Source organism: Clarias gariepinus, chromosome 25 (genome assembly GCF_024256425.1).
Source record: "Clarias gariepinus isolate MV-2021 ecotype Netherlands chromosome 25, CGAR_prim_01v2, whole genome shotgun sequence".
In the NCBI taxonomy this organism is placed as follows: domain Eukaryota; kingdom Metazoa; phylum Chordata; class Actinopteri; order Siluriformes; family Clariidae; genus Clarias; species Clarias gariepinus.
In genome coordinates, this window is record NC_071124.1 from 10,839,265 (window position 1) to 10,855,230 (window position 15,966).

General features: G+C 36.0%; 1 protein-coding gene across 1 annotated transcript; it reads left to right on the forward strand.

The window, feature by feature from the left end:
- Window positions 1-516: 516 nt before the first annotated feature.
- Window positions 517-14,009, forward strand: gtpbp4 (GTP binding protein 4). Its single transcript, XM_053487003.1, has 16 exons — window positions 517-613; window positions 3,108-3,278; window positions 3,402-3,505; window positions 3,619-3,755; window positions 3,886-3,986; window positions 4,334-4,426; window positions 5,786-5,977; window positions 6,601-6,666; window positions 8,705-8,794; window positions 9,260-9,370; window positions 9,600-9,729; window positions 10,957-11,057; window positions 11,217-11,414; window positions 11,665-11,730; window positions 12,107-12,244; window positions 13,634-14,009. Exons 1-16 carry the CDS (start codon window positions 566-568, stop codon window positions 13,784-13,786), a joined length of 1,899 nt encoding a protein of 632 aa, XP_053342978.1. The 5' UTR covers window positions 517-565; the 3' UTR covers window positions 13,787-14,009.
- The last annotated feature ends 1,957 nt before the right edge of the window (window positions 14,010-15,966 follow it).

Here is a 15,966-nt window from a genome sequence, read left to right on the forward strand (position 1 = left end):
TCCACCTACTACGTTTTGAGGTGTTAAAATGTTCTCACTATTGTCCTGATCTTGCTCCATCAGACTTTTACTTGTTTGGTCCCCTGAAAGCCACCCTAAGAGAAAGAAGATTTACTTCTGAAGTAAGAACTGTGCTGCATTTATGGTTCGCAGCTCAGCCGTAAACATTTTTAATGAGGGAATTTGAAAGCCTGTTAACAAAGTGTATGTCTTTGCTTGCTGTATGATGTTTTTATAAAATAATTTATTTGTCGTTGCTTGCTTTTTTCTATCTAGATCTCATTTAATATTTTTTTTCTATTCAGAATTTTTATTTTGTAAAGTTTCCTAAATGTTAGCAGGTGTTGGCCTGTTATAATATATAAGAATGAATAATAAATAAAATTTTAAGGTAAGCCAAAGTTAGCAAGTCAGCTTTTTCCATTTCGATCGTTTGATGCGTTTTTACGGCGTGGCCGCGAGAGGGCAGTGTGAGCGGAGCTGTGCTACTCTTGCTGACTCGGTGTCGTCCCTGTCTTCGGTCCTTTCCGGTGCTGTGAACGCTGGCAGCACGTGCGCTGACACCATGGCGCTCTACAATTTTAAAAAGATTATGGTGGTCCCCACTGCAAAGGTAAACTTTTTACACACTAGCTTAACTAAGATATGTTTGTAACATGCCTGGTATTGTTATTTTTACTGTAAACGTGTCTGCTTCTGACAACCGTTTAAGTAGCTGAAGTTAGCAAAGTTAGCTTACGTTCCTTACAGCTGTGAGCTAACCGACTCGTGTTGGAGCGTTTCAGTGCCTCTTTCAGCTTCGATTTGTGACTTTAAAAAATATTATCGTCGTTTTTTTGAAAAAGCAGTTATTATTATTATTATTATTATTATTATTATTATAGTCTGGTTTTATTTTGAATAACATATGTTACACAGGAAAGATTTAAAGGGGTAGATGTTTTCATTGTCAGCTCAGTAATGTTGCTTCCACGATTTGTATTTATACTAAATTTTCACCATGAAATATCTTATTAATTACATATGTGTTAAATGACTTGTGTGATTTAAGTTGGTGTTTTCCATACGGCCTCTTCACTGTAGCTTTACCTGTGCTCCAGGTCATAACACAGCAAACTCACTTCAATATACTGGGGAGAAAATAAAATAAAATAGTGCATCTTTATGTACTAACTAGCCTTAGTACTCGTTGGCGATGGGAAAGTAGTTTTTAAAAATAGTTAAAAGGTTAAAGCTAAAAAATAAGCTGATCAGTTTTTATATGATCAGTGACATAATTTCAGGGTGAAGCCCATATGCAGGTCTTTCTGTACAGCAGAACTCTTTGCCTAACTTATCAACACAAAAATAATATTTTGTAAGGTTGCGTATTGTTCTTAGTATCTTATTCTACTTAACCTGCTTTCGGAGAGTGAATCACAGATGAGAAATTGAAAAAGTGAAGAAGTTTTGTCTTAAAACAACTCCAGTGCATTAAAATTCATTTATACCACTTCAGCAGTCAACATATCAACTAAGCTCAGTAAAAATATTCAGTTTAGCTTTTATAATTAATATATATTGATGCAAATGTTTGTTTACATTAAGCAAGTAGCTTATTAGTAGTTAATTTTTAAAGTAGATTATTAAATCCAGCATATAACTGTTCATAACGTTGCCTTTTCCTTAACGTTTTGATTTCACTTATGGCGCTGTTACACTTCAGGCAGATATCCTAGTACTGCAAAAGTTTTATTAAATTAAAAACGTGTCCACAGTTTAACGCATACTTGGTACACTGTCAGAACTTAAGGTTTATAATTTAACTAAACAGGAGTTCAAGTGGGATTAGGCTGGTGGGGAACTATAAAACCCAGTATAGCGGAAAAATTACTTGCCTCAGTCACACGTTTTTTTTTTTCTTGCCTGTCTGTAGACTATATAAAACATGTTAATGAACCCATTTCTTCTGTTAAAACTGCTGGGTAGTTGTCCTTTTTCTGCATTCTACATTCCACTGTGTGCAATATGGTACTTACTGTTTTAGGACTAAAAAGTTATTTATTACTTTTCCTTTCTACTTGATAACAATTGTGATCAACTGTAACCAAGAATAAGCAATTTCCCTCTGGGATTAATAAAGTTCTTTTTTTTATAATTATTAAAAAGTAATTACAAACGGGAGCAAAGGGAATTTTGAACACTCATTTCTTGATTTGAGTCAGGTGTTTAAAATGAAGAACAGCCTACTTGTACTCAGACTGCCGTGAGTGAAAACCCCAAGATCTCGAGTTTTCCCAGCAACCATGCCACAGTTAAAGTCGAAGAGATTACACAAGCCACAATGTTGCACCCTCTGTTTTCATGGGAAGGAAGGCTGCATTTGAAGAAGCCTTCAAAATTTCTCAGCCTTGGTCATGATGCTGTGACATAATTAGCGTCCAAATGCATCCTTTGAGTGATGCGGCCCCCGAATTGAGACAGGGGTCTCCTAATGCCTCCTCCTTTAACCAGCCATCCTATCTAACAATTTTTTATTCTTTATCGAGGAAGTGTATATCGCAGTATATATCATTAGCGTTCTATTGCCCAGTCCTGTGTGTGCTCCACTTATGTGTGGGGTAGATGTCATCAGGATGCGCTATGGGAAGAAAGCAAGCTGGCAGAGGCAGTGTGGTGCTCTGGGAAATCTTAAGTCTTGCAACTTATGCACCTACATAATTATTGTTGCTGACCATGTACACCCCTTCATGGAAACAGTATTCCCTAATCGCACTGCAAAAATGGTCCAAGAATGGTTTAGAAACACAACAGATCTCAATCCAATTGAGTATATGAAATGTGCTAAAAAACAATTCTGATCCATCCACCTCATACCTTAATTTAAAGGATCTGCTACTGACAGTTTTGTGCCAGATGCCACAGCATATCTTCAGAGATCAAGTGAAGTCCAGACCTCGATAAGGATAAAATACACCTGACCAGTGTATTTTTAATCTTTCTGTAGTTTATTGCACATGTGACATGTAGTTTGTGAGGCAGTAAAGGAATGAGCATAACAAGTAGTGATAGAGAAAAACAATCAGCATGTGAATCTAACACCATGTTTTTTTTCTTGTTTCCTTTAGGACTTCATCGACCTGACATTGTCCAAAACGCAGCGGAAAACACCTACCGTCATTCACAAGCATTATCAGATTCATCGCATTCGCCACTTCTACATGCGCAAGGTTAAGTTCACACAGCAAAACTACCATGACCGTCTATCACAGATCATAACGGACTTCCCCAAACTGGACGTGAGTTCTGCACTCGAGGCATTTTATTATGTACCTGTGTTTACTTAAAGTCATGGTGTGATATTAACAGTCTATCTGTAAATTCCTTTTGTTTTCTTTGTTTCCTCGGTTTCATTTTTCTAGGATATTCACCCTTTCTATGCTGATCTGATGAATGTGTTGTACGACAAGGATCATTATAAACTTGCTCTGGGTCAGATTAACATCGCCAAAAACCTGATTGATAAGTAAGCTTTTTCACACTGACATTTCTTTTGGCACGTTCTTTATTGTGCACGTCAATGGAAGGGCTTTGGAATAACAGGGAAATTTAATAGACTGTATGCATGATTGTGTGTAGTGTTGCTAAAGACTATGTGCGACTGATGAAGTACGGCGACTCGCTGTATCGCTGCAAGCAGTTAAAGAGAGCAGCACTGGGACGCATGTGCACCATTGTGAAGAGACAGAAACAGAGTCTGGAATATCTTGAACAAGGTACTTGCACTCACATAGTTCATTTTTTTTAACCAGCTAAGACCGACTGGAAAACAGCTGTGTCATATTATTAATGGGTAAAGGCCATTAATGATCACAAATAAATGTTTATTTGCATTTGCCGTTTTAGTTCGTCAGCATCTTTCCCGTCTACCTACAATTGACCCAAACACCAGAACTCTTCTGCTATGTGGTTACCCCAATGTTGGCAAGTCCAGCTTCATCAACAAGGTTTGTGAAATAAATGTATATTCTCTATAAACTGACAAAAAGAAAAACTGTCATAATTTTTTTTTTAAATAAGTATACTTAACTACTTAAATACTTGACTGGAGAATTACTCCAGAAACTGTTTAATCTGGCAACAATACGTTTAACTCTAACTGATGCAGGGAGTAGCTTTTCATTTTTTACCCATGTAATAAGATGTATCCCAAGGGCACAAAGAGGGTACCCTGTTTAGTAGGTTTTGTTATAGTTAATTATTGACTTTTCAACCCCATTGCTAGTCAACTCGAACTGGGGTGTACAATGTTGTTTGCCTGTGCTATAAGGTGTGTATGCGCCTGTTCATGCAGGTCACACGTGCAGAAGTGGAGGTGCAGCCATATGCTTTTACCACTAAATCTCTATTTGTCGGTCACATGGACTACAAGTACCTTCGTTGGCAGGTGAGTGCCATCCCTTTTACAATGTTACTATAGTTCCCCCTTAAAAAGTTTTAGAACATTTGCTGTACTCAGAACAAATGGGTTTAAGATTGCAAGATGCATGCGGGATCATGCTTGCTACACTAGTTAGAAAATAATTGCTTAATGTATTTATTTTCCACATTCTAAATTATAGTAACACAAAAAATTTTACAATTCACAGAAATGGGTTGCTCTAAGCTCCTCCCTGGTGCTGCATATTGCCAAGGGTGCCCTGTTAGTTTGACTATTTGAGTAAAGAGGTCTAAAGTTTATTCTTAGCATGAGCACTGAAGATGTTAAAATGATCAAATAGAATGCACAGTGCTGTGTCAGTGGAAGAGGCAAGCTATTTTTCAAGCTGAAAGAGAAGAAAAAAAAAACTGTGCAAGTGTTGGGCGTAGCCAGGACAACAATTCGAAATTTCCTAAAAATGAAAGAAACCACTTGTAAGTAAGGGAAAGGCCTAAGTGTGGGGGAAAATAGGGATTTGCTTTTGATCTACAACATACAAGATTATCATTCCACCGAATTGGAATTATTAGCAGCAAAATGATGCATAAAGCACAATAGGACTTCATCTAGGGAAAAAGTGGAAAATTTTAGACTGGCCAAGTCAATCACCAAACCAAAACCCATTTTTTTTTTCACTTTCTGAAGATGAGATGGACAGGAGAAACCCCCAAAACATAAAACAACTAAGAGAAGTACAAACATCAACAAACACACCAAAAAAAAAACAAGGCAGCAGTTTAGGGTTGCTGATTTTATGCAGTTTTTGCAATCAAGGGATATGCAACCATGTTTTAAATGTTATACAGCCCGTCTTAAAGATTTATAAGTTAATAAATTTTTTAAATAATAATAAAACATTTTTTTATTAAAATCTGTAATGGTTATCTGTGGTAAGTTGTTTGTCAGATAAAATTCCCCCTATACCACAGATAACCATTACAGTTTTTAATTTTTTAACTTATAAATGTATTAGTGATGATGCAACTAATGGAAAGCATTAAAAAGTCGTGGCTTTCGTATATTACACCTGTATTTACCAGTTAATGTGTGATCAGAACACTCAGGATCCCTATTAATGAAAGAGAGTAAGATTAACTCTACTCTCTCATTAACAGGTATCCTGAGTGTTCTGATTACACCGTTAAACCCAGGACTCCTTCCATAAGTGTAGAATGTGTGTCCCCTTGATGTATTGTAGTTATAAAAAATAATTTTCCAACTCAGTTTATGGCTTTTTACGGCTTACGGCTTTTTAGGATGCATTTAAGATGGGATAAAGTAACCCTAAGTACCTTTTTTTTTTTTTTTTTTTTTTTTTAACACCAGGTAGTGGACACCCCTGGTATCCTGGACCATCCACTGGAAGAGCGGAACACAATTGAGATGCAGGCTATCACTGCACTAGCCCACCTGCGGGCCGCTGTGCTTTATGTAATGGACGTCTCCGAGCAGTGTGGGCACACACTTTCACAGCAGCTTGAACTGTTTGACAACATCAGACCCCTTTTTGCAAACAAGGTAAAATCAGACACGCACACATGCATGCAAACACAGTATTATAATTAGTAACATTAGAATAACTCCAACTTTAAAGGAACATTTTTTGCACAGTATTTGACTCCCAACTGAAAAGAGACAGAGATTGTTAGATTATTTGACACTTAAAAATAAAAGCCACAAACCTACTGTTACTTGTGGTGAATTTTTTTATGAATGAAGACGTAAAACCAATTGCGTTTACAGAAGACTTCAAGCACAGTACAGTGATGAGACTTTTGGCCACAGTAAAGCATGTGAATAGTACACGTGTGTTTTAAAGAAGATTGTACGTCTATGAAGAATGATCCTGGCCAAGTTGTTCCTGTAAATATCAGAGAGTGGATTGACAGTGGGGGGTCTAAACCTATCAAGTCTATTTCTTTTTAGAGTAATTACCATTTTTATTTACTTTAGAGTAGTGATGTAAAGGAGATGTATTTTTTTATAGTCTATTTCAACCATAATAATTAGCATTAACAAATCTTAATGTGATGCTCTTGCTCAGGTCTTGTTTTTAGTCCACTACTTACTTACTAATATAGAATAATATTTTGAGAATAAAGTGAAAAGCGCATTTTTATACATCTGTGTGTGCATTGTAGCCTCTGATTGTGGTGGTCAATAAGTGTGATGTGAAGAAGATCAGTGAGCTGTCTGAAGAGAATCAGGTAAGTTGCAGTGGCATATACTGTATGTTTTAGAGATTGTTTTATTGACGCTATAATTGTGGAATTAACTTGGACAGTTAATGTCAAGAAAAAAACTAAACCAATGTTAGTTTATGTAAAAAATAATAGTAAATGTATGAACTCTAATTAATGATGTTGCTCTGTATCTATATACAAATCTGGTGGACAGAAATCTTAAACTTCTATAAAAAAATATTGGAGGATCATGATGCACTCAATACTTGTTCAGGGCAACTGAATTTAATTCAGTTTAATTTAAATAGCACTTTTAACAATGTTCATTAATTCAAGGCAGCGTTACAAAATCATCATAGAAAAACTATGAAAATGAGTTACTAATGTGTAAGGCAGTGGTTCTCAAACATTTTCTGTCATTCCCCACTTAAGGGGGTGGGCGAATTTTCAAGCCCCACTTGTCAACAAAATGATTACGAAATCAGCCAAGTTTACTATTCATTAAAATATCAATTTCTAAACAAATACGATCAAATAACACCAAGTTTAAAACTAATAAAATACACGTGCAATTGTTATAACAGGCTTACTTCGTCACTTTCAAAGTCGAGTGGCTTATTAACGTGACTTCCTAATTTGTTGGGTCTCATGCTGTCTGCTGCCAGCGGTTTAAGACACAAAACACACACAGGTCACTCCTCTGCCCCACCATCCCCACCATGGATCCAAGCGCAACATAGGCTTCATCGTGTTTTCCTTTCAGCTGGCTTTTGGTTGATTAGGCTGATAGTGCTGAATCACCTGCTCTTTTGCGGTAAAGTTAGTTTAATATTCGCATCTCAGAATTCAATAGCTGCGTAAATAAACTTGCAAATAAGATACCCACATTCCTTTTTACATTGTCTTTAAAATACAGAAACATCAGGGTAGACATTGGAATAAATGAAATTACATATATAATACCGAATGTTTCCTTATATATTGTTCCTCTGCAATTAACATGCCGACGTTAAACCGTTATTGTTGCCCTATGGTCCCACTTTTTCTCTGATGTTATTTTAATTTACTTGCATTAATGATCCATTTCTTTGCGTGTGATTGTTTAGTTTCTGATCTTTATTGTCAATAAAGAAAAGCATGAATAGAATAGGTACTTTCCTATTATTTTCCACTAATTCCCTCCCGTTCATTGCGCCCCATCTGTCATGTCTGTATTCCCCACTAGTGGGGCGCGCCCCACACTTTGAGAACCATGGGTGTCAGGAAATGTGTATAAATCATAATTATCGGACCCCTGATGATCAGGGTGTCAGTGGTAAGGAAAAACTCCCTGGTGTACACAACTTTTTGTAGACAGTGCTTGTGCGGAGTGGAAACATGGCCTACAGCAGGACTCACTATGACAGCATAACTGAAAAGGAAGAGGCAGAGTGAAACAAACCTAAGACTGTCTGAGCCCCGAGGATTAATTGGAAGGCTATTCCATGACTTTCATGCATTTTAAGATAAAGCTCTGTCCCTTTTTATAAGATAAAGTTCTGTCCCTTTTAATACTAGGTACCGAAGAGCGTAATGCACTTCTTGACAGAAGTTAGGCGTAGTGGATTATAAAACACTGGCAGTTCACTTGGGTATTGTCGTGCAAGACCATTTAGTTCTTTGTAGTTCAATAGTAGTATTTTGAAATCAATATGAACTTTCCCTAGGAGCCAGTGCAGTGTGAATAGTATGGGATGATGTGTAATCCAACCTAGAAGTGGCAAAAACTACTGTTTCTGCATCATGTAATGACAATAAATTCCTTATCTTGGTAATATTTCTGAGATGCATAAAAGCACAAAACACACATGCAATAAACTAGACAAAGAAATTCACAGTATTTAAACCATAATCATCAAAATTGTAAAAAAAATTAAAAAAAAAAACTACTTGAAAATTTTCTTTTACATTTGATGAATCTAGATTGAAAGATTGAGTTTTTGTAAGTAAATATTATAATTTAGTATGGTATCACAATTAAAACCAATTGTCTAACTGCCAGCTTTTTTTTGCAATTATCTAGAAAATCTTTACTGATCTTGTGTCTGAGGGGATCCCAGTAATTGAGACCAGCACACTGACAGAAGAGGGGGTCATGCAAGTAAAGACAGAGGTAAGATTTCCACGATATTGTTTGGTGTCCCACACTGGAGACAACAGCTCAGGGGGCTACTGAATCCTTACCACAAGGAGACGGAGTCTAGTATTGCAATACTACAGGTTTCAGTAGTGTTTTAGATATTTAAGATTACAGACAGCTCTTCTAAATAAGAGCATAAAAAAGTAAAGAATATCTCTTTTTAAGATCACTGGCGGTCGTGTAAGCATTTCACTGCATATCGTACTGTGTATGTGAAAAATAAAATTTAAATAAGTGTTAAATTATTGTTTGCCAAAATGCTGTCATTAATGGCGGTATCAGGTGTTTTGCCATTTATTTTAATGTCATTTGTAAATAAATAAACTTATGAGGTAAAATCTTTGGTGTGTGTTTTTAATATTTATACAGTTTCAGAGAGTTGAAACAGTTTTGTGTTTTTTTTTGTTTTTTTTTTAACGGGTGATGTTCTGTTTCCAGGCATGTGACAGGCTGCTGGCCCACCGTGTGGACACAAAGATGAAGGGGAAGAAAGTACATGATGTCCTGAACAGACTTCATCTTGCAATGCCAACTAAGAGAGATACCAAGGTTCTCAGATTAATACATGTTAAACCTCATGGTCATAATGCAATCTGTGATCTATTATCTACATCTAAAGTGGTCGTCATTGGGTTAAAAAAAGGTTGTACCTTAGTGCATTAATGAATAACCTTGTATATAATTACTTGACTCAAATTTGCATAAAATATATCAATATTATTATAATTATACATTTTAACAAGTTGAATTCTTCCAATTTACCTCTTGCTGTATTTAGGAAAGACCACCATTTATCCCTGAAGGAGCAGCTCTTCGCAGAAAGGCGATGGAGATTGACGCTCCTAAGAGGAAACTGGAGAGAGACCTTGAGATGGAGCTTGGAGACGATTACACACTTGACCTACAGAGTAAGCAACTCGCACACAGCCTGTCATTCATAGAGGTGTTTCATTTTAGCTGTTAATACAAAAATGCATTAGACAATGTAAACAGCGCATCTCGAAAAAATTGGAATATCATAAAAAAAGTTTACTTTCTTTCTTGTATATTCTAGATTTATTACAAAGTAAAATATTTCAAGCTTTTTTGGTCTTAATGTACAGTAAAATCCAGTACCTCAAAATATAAGAATATTTTCTAAGATCAGTCAAAAAAGTGTTTACACAGAAAATACAGAACTTAAAAAAAATAAATAAATAAAATCATTTATGCACTAAATACATGCTTCTTGCTACAATACTCCTTTAGCATGAATTACTGAATTAGTGTGGCATGGTATGGAGGTGATCAGCCCACTGCCGAGGCGTATCGTATTGTTAGGTTAGATGTTTCTCATCTTCTTGACAATAGCCCATAGGTTCTCTATAGGGTTCATATCAGGTAAGTTGGCTTGACAATCACGGACGGTAATATCATGGTCAGCAGACCATTTAGTGGTACTTTTGGCACTGTAGGTAGGTGTTACATCTTGATGGAGATGGAATTGGCATCTCCATGAAGCATAAAGTAGACTGAAGCATGTGAAAAGCTCTAAAATCTGCTGGTAGGTGGTTGTGTTGGCTTTGGACTTGATGAAACACAGTGGACCAACACATCAGGTGATGACACCCAAAATCATCACTGTTATGGAAATATCACACTTGGCTCAAGCAGCTTGTATTCTGTGCTTCTGATGTCTTCCTCCAGACTCTTGTTGGTTTCCAAACAAAATGCAAATTGTTTTTGTATTTAAAAACAGGACTTTGGACAACTGAGTAAAAGTCCAGTTCTTTTTCTCCTTAGCCAAAGAAATTTTCTGACATTGTCTCTGGGTTAAGAGAAGTTGTTCTTTGGACAACTGTCAAGTCTGCAGTCTTTTGCCATTTACTAAACTAGACCAAGGGATATAGCAGTATTTATGCTGGCAATAATAATTTACTCAAACTCAAAATTAAATTTTCTAACATTTTGAAATGTTGAATTTATTGATTTTTATGACTTGGAAGCGGTAATCATCGAAAATATATATTTTAGGTTACATGTAATGAATTTATAATTTGAGACTCATTTTTTTTTATTAAAAAATAAAAGGTTTTTCATATTATTTTAAAGTGTATAGATCCAAAATATCTCTTGTACTGTATATATAATTTTAGAATACTGGGACTTGATGAATGCTGATGAAAAGAATGATAAAATTCCTGAGATCTGGGAGGGACACAACATTGCCGACTACATTGATCCTGAAATCATGAAGGTGAGAAATATAAACAGTAATTCTTTGTATTACTGAATCCCTGGTGGAAAGTACTGTTAAGACTGATGTTTACAAATGCGCATAGGTGTAGACCTATGTGCTTTATATTCCTTGCAACATAATGTGTAAATCATGTTCTCTGTCTCTCTCCCACCTTAGCGATTGACTGATCTAGAAAAGGAGGAAGAGCTCCGCGAACAGGCGGGTGAGTATGACTCTAATGAAGAGAGTGAGGATGAAGAGATGCAGGAAATTCGTCAGCTGGCCAAACAGATCCGAGAGAAGAGAAAGCTGAAGATTATGGAATCAAAAGAGAAAGATGTTCAGGGTCCCCGAATGCCCCGTACTGTCAAGAAGGTCAGTCTGTCTTTACAAAGTGATCTAAATCTTGGCCAAAATGTGTTTTATATTAGAGTAAGAATAGGGCAGTCCAAATATATTTTTTTCTTATACAGTACATATTATTTTGCTTGGTACACACATTTCTTACATTCCACTTCATGACACACCTAGATTTGGTATATTTAATTTGAATGACAACCTGTGTTTGATGTGCATTTATTGTCATCTGATGGGTATCTGGTTTCGCGCTGGTTGCTGTGTGCAGGTGGACAGAGCAACATTGGAGAAAAACATGGAAGAACTTGGTTTGGACATGACAAATAAAGATGATGTAAGAAATCCATTTGCTTGTTCATCGTACTGATGTCATGGTTTACAAACAGTATATATCGCCTGTCATTGTAGAAAGGGTGTCCATTATGAGATGGGCACAAAATAATTTTAAGTTCCCTCTAAAATTGTAACTGAAACTGTTCTCTATGCATGCAACAACAATGTCATTTTTCATATGTCTGATTTTTGGAGTAGAGAATGTGCTGTCTTTATATACTGTATTTATGGATTTCTTTGAATTTATCTTGGTTTAGGGTCTTTTTTTTTTTTTTTTTTTAGATGGAAAGAAAAACTTGAATTTGAACAAGGTTTGCAGACCTTAATATAAATTGTATTTAAATGTATGGCTTATTTGCATCCTTTTTTCTCTGTAGAGTCACTATGCCCAGCAGAGGTCTCGTTCACTGGTTAGAAAGCGGAAGAGAGAAGCATCTGTTGTGCCAACTTCACGTACCCGTAGTCAGAGTGCATCAAAACAACCACGTGATCAGTCAGGAGTCAGAGATGCAAAGGTACACAACAGATTCTCATTGTTTCCAAAAAAAAAGTCTTTTTTGGGGGGAGGGGGTGATTTTTAAATGTCATAAAGAAAAACTTGTATGACTTGGTCAAGGGGGTGATTTAAAGGTCTCATGCAGTGCTCTGAAAAATTATATGCCCCTTGCCTTTTTTTTTCTTTTTTTTTTTTTTTTACGTTACTCTTGATTCAAATTGTGTGTGTGAGAGATTCGGATAATTTGTTTAACAAACATACATCATTTTATTCTTTAGCAATAAAAGTATATACTCTGTTAAACTGGTTCGATCCCACAGATAAGCCAATGCATCACAAATAGCTGAGAACAGTTAATGTTGGCCAAGATAAAAATTTACTATCCAGTGCATGGGGCCCAGCAGGCAAGCAGCCCAAGGCCACCAACCCGGCCTCCAAACTCCCCAGATCCCAATCCGTAACAAGCACCCATGTGATAAATGTGTCCAATCCATGGAGTCCCCAACAACAACCGGCAGCACCCAAAAGATCCATTGCCAAAGTACTGGTGCCAGAGGCCGTGCCCAGCCACCCCAGTGAAACAAAGGAAACAAAATACGAAATCTTTATAAGTCACACATACATTACTGCACAGTGAAATTCTTCACATGTCAAGTTTCAACCTGAGACCTTCCAATTAGTAGTCCAACACCGTAACCACTAAAATACAAACAAATAACATTGTTAACCTTTATGGTTATAACAATGCCAGATAAACAAGCCATGTTGCCACTATCCAACTGACCACTTCAATGAAACTGGCTTAAAATGTTTCATACAACTTTTCTGGTGCATGCTGACTATTCCTGAATAATTAGTAGCCTGAAAATATTTTAATACCAAAAAATGAACATCCATTACTTTATCAGAGAATGCATAGTCCTTTATAGAGAAAATTACAGTGGTGTACTCCAAGGTGGCTCTGAGCAGTAAGCCATGGGAGGATCTTTTCTCATTTTGCTTGTCCACATATTTGAGACCCATGTTAATGTCCAAAAGGTATCTTAAAATCATTTTTTGCCCATAGTTTTAAATATTTGACATTGTGAAATGTGTGATAAGTTGAACATATAATTTGAGGTAGTTTAGTTTAATGTGGTCTAATTGGGTACAAACAACATAAAATATTCTTTAGTCATGTACAAAAAAGTCAAACATTAGTGTTTAGGAATGCAATCTTCGATTCAGATGCTGTATACACATGTCCAATAGCCGCATACTGAAAGTTCTTACTTACATTTTCCTAATGGTTATAAAAACTGAAGAAGGACCTTCATGTGCTGTAATTGTGGTAACTTGATGCACCACTTGGTGCAGAAACTTGGTTGTGGTAACTTGACTAACATCATTTTTTCTTTAATTTTTCCAGATGATGAAAAAGGTGAAGACTATGATGAAGAATTCTCAGAAGGGAATGAACAGGCAGGGGAAAAAGGGTGAATCGGACAGACACGTATTCGACTTGAAACCTAAACACCTTCTTGCAGGAAAGAGAAAATCAGGCAGCACCAGTCGACGATAAAATAAACATGGTCTACAGTTCACTTGTGCATGAGTGCAAGTACATTTATAGACCTAACTTAATAATATACGCATTTTACTGATATTCAGGTTTATTTACATACCCAGCCTCAAATATGGTTATTAATGTTAACTGAAGTCATTTGTAATGGACATGTTGCTGGACGTCTGTTGATTTGTATGTGGATGGGAGTGAAATAAATCAACATGTGCTGATGAAATAATTTGAATGAGGCTGTGTTTCTTTTATGTCTAATTGGATATTATTTTTGCCACTTTTGTTTAGAACTAATCAATGTCACACAAGGAATATGCTGAATATCAGCAATCCTGTGATGTGGCCACAGGCACAAGGGCGCAGTTTTTATACAGCAGTTTCTGTCAGTTGACAACTGTTAATAGTGTAATTAACAGGGTTGATGGTGGTTTTTAATTCATAACAGTTGGGTATAGCCAAAAGGTGATTTGTGGTGGTGGACAGTTCTAAGAAACTAACTAGATTTACTTTTACTAATTCAGTACTATACTTCTATTTAGTCCACTTTAGAATATCAACTAAGTTATGGGCTCCGGGTGTATAATCCTTTAAGCCTTTGATCATGGGTTAGAAAGGGATTTAGGGATTTGGCCTTATGTTAGTACGTATCTATTTGCCTTTGTAGTTCGCATTAGCCATAAACCGAGCACTGCTTGTTCAGAGGTAATTCATAATGGCTTGGTAAACAATTACTATTGAGGCAGTGTTTAGGAAGTGTTTTCTTGTTCAAAGTGCTTCCATGACTGGTTTGAATGAGTTTTGGTAATCGGCTGCTTTCCTCTTTTTCCAGTACAATAGACCATACTAACCTACTTTCAGCCATGCTGCCAACCGGCAGTTAGTGTAATTGTAACACCACTTCAACTATCACCACAATCAGATTACTCGGTCTAAATTATCTGTTGTATAATAGTTTCTAATTTAAAATTTGCCAATATCAAAAATTAGAGGGTTTAACGGCTTACCAGCATATGTATTGGAATTATAAATTGCTAGGATGCCCTCTTCCAGGTTTGCATCAATTTAAGAAGGGAAGTAGATAAGTGACGCACCAGTCATGCATAGTGGCTACTGTACAAGTCTCTGGAGGCAATGTTGTGATCTGCAGTCGCTTCAGTTGGTCAGGTCTAAACTCGGCAACACTGTGTCAATAAAATTAAATTAGCTTGACTTCTTGATTATACTTAATGACCAAATTATCCCATCAGTGTATTTTTTCTTAAATGACTCATTGACATGAAATGTGCATATTTTAGGACGACAATGTAAAGGGTTAAATTAAAGTTAAAATTGTGAATGAAAAAACTGGAAGCATGATGAATCATATTCACACATTAATTGGTCACAGCACAATAAAAAAATGGCCACAATAAATGCAGACTGTAATAGAGCTAGAGTCTTCTAACAAAATATGACTGCAATTACTTTTTTAAATTGGGCAGTTGGTCATTCATATTAATTTCAGGAAAATTATGGGGTATCTTTTTTAAGTACTGAAACTAAAATCCAAATTCCAAAGTTAGTTAAATAACTGGCCCCATTCGATAAAGAGGCTCAACTCAGCAAGTACTTTTATTCGAAACCCTTAAAATATAAAGCTCATGGACCAGTTACATATTTCCTATTCAGGCCTGGTTCATTCTATACTTGCCCAGTACATCATTTGCTTATTATCTTGCTTACGTTATGTACATTTGGAGGATTAAAGCTAATAGACTAAAGGGCAGGTTGGAGTGAAAAAAAAGCTGTGTATGTAAAATTTCTATGTCAAGCTGTGAAATCTTTAGACATTCTGGCAGGTCTATAAACTTGTGAACACTTACAAAGTTATTTTATCTACCTTAATGTTCCAAGTTAAAATTAAATACTAACTACTGAAAGATCAAATCACACACTTACAACTTTTATTTGAGAATTTGGTGTTTTCATCCAAAAAAATTTAAACTGTAGAAATTAAGGGGTAGAATAAATTAATTAAGCCGGCATTAGGTGCTCCCTAATCATTTATTTGGCATAATTATTTAGTATATTTTAATTAAGTAATAGTCCACTGGGAAGTTCAGGAACTAAACAAAAATGTATAATAAAGAGAAAGCATATTCTATATACATGTATGAATAAGCTGACGCTGGCAAATGACACTA

Bases quoted from the DNA above. Each gene is read 5' to 3' on its own strand.
- gtpbp4 (XM_053487003.1), top strand. From the start codon at position 566: ATGGCGCTCTACAATTTTAAAAAGATTATGGTGGTCCCCACTGCAAAG. The intron at 6,667-8,704 runs GTAAGTTGCAGT...GCAATTATCTAG, and splicing joins AGCTGTCTGAAGAGAATCAG to AAAATCTTTACTGATCTTGT. The intron at 9,371-9,599 runs GTTCTCAGATTA...TGCTGTATTTAG, and splicing joins CAACTAAGAGAGATACCAAG to GAAAGACCACCATTTATCCC.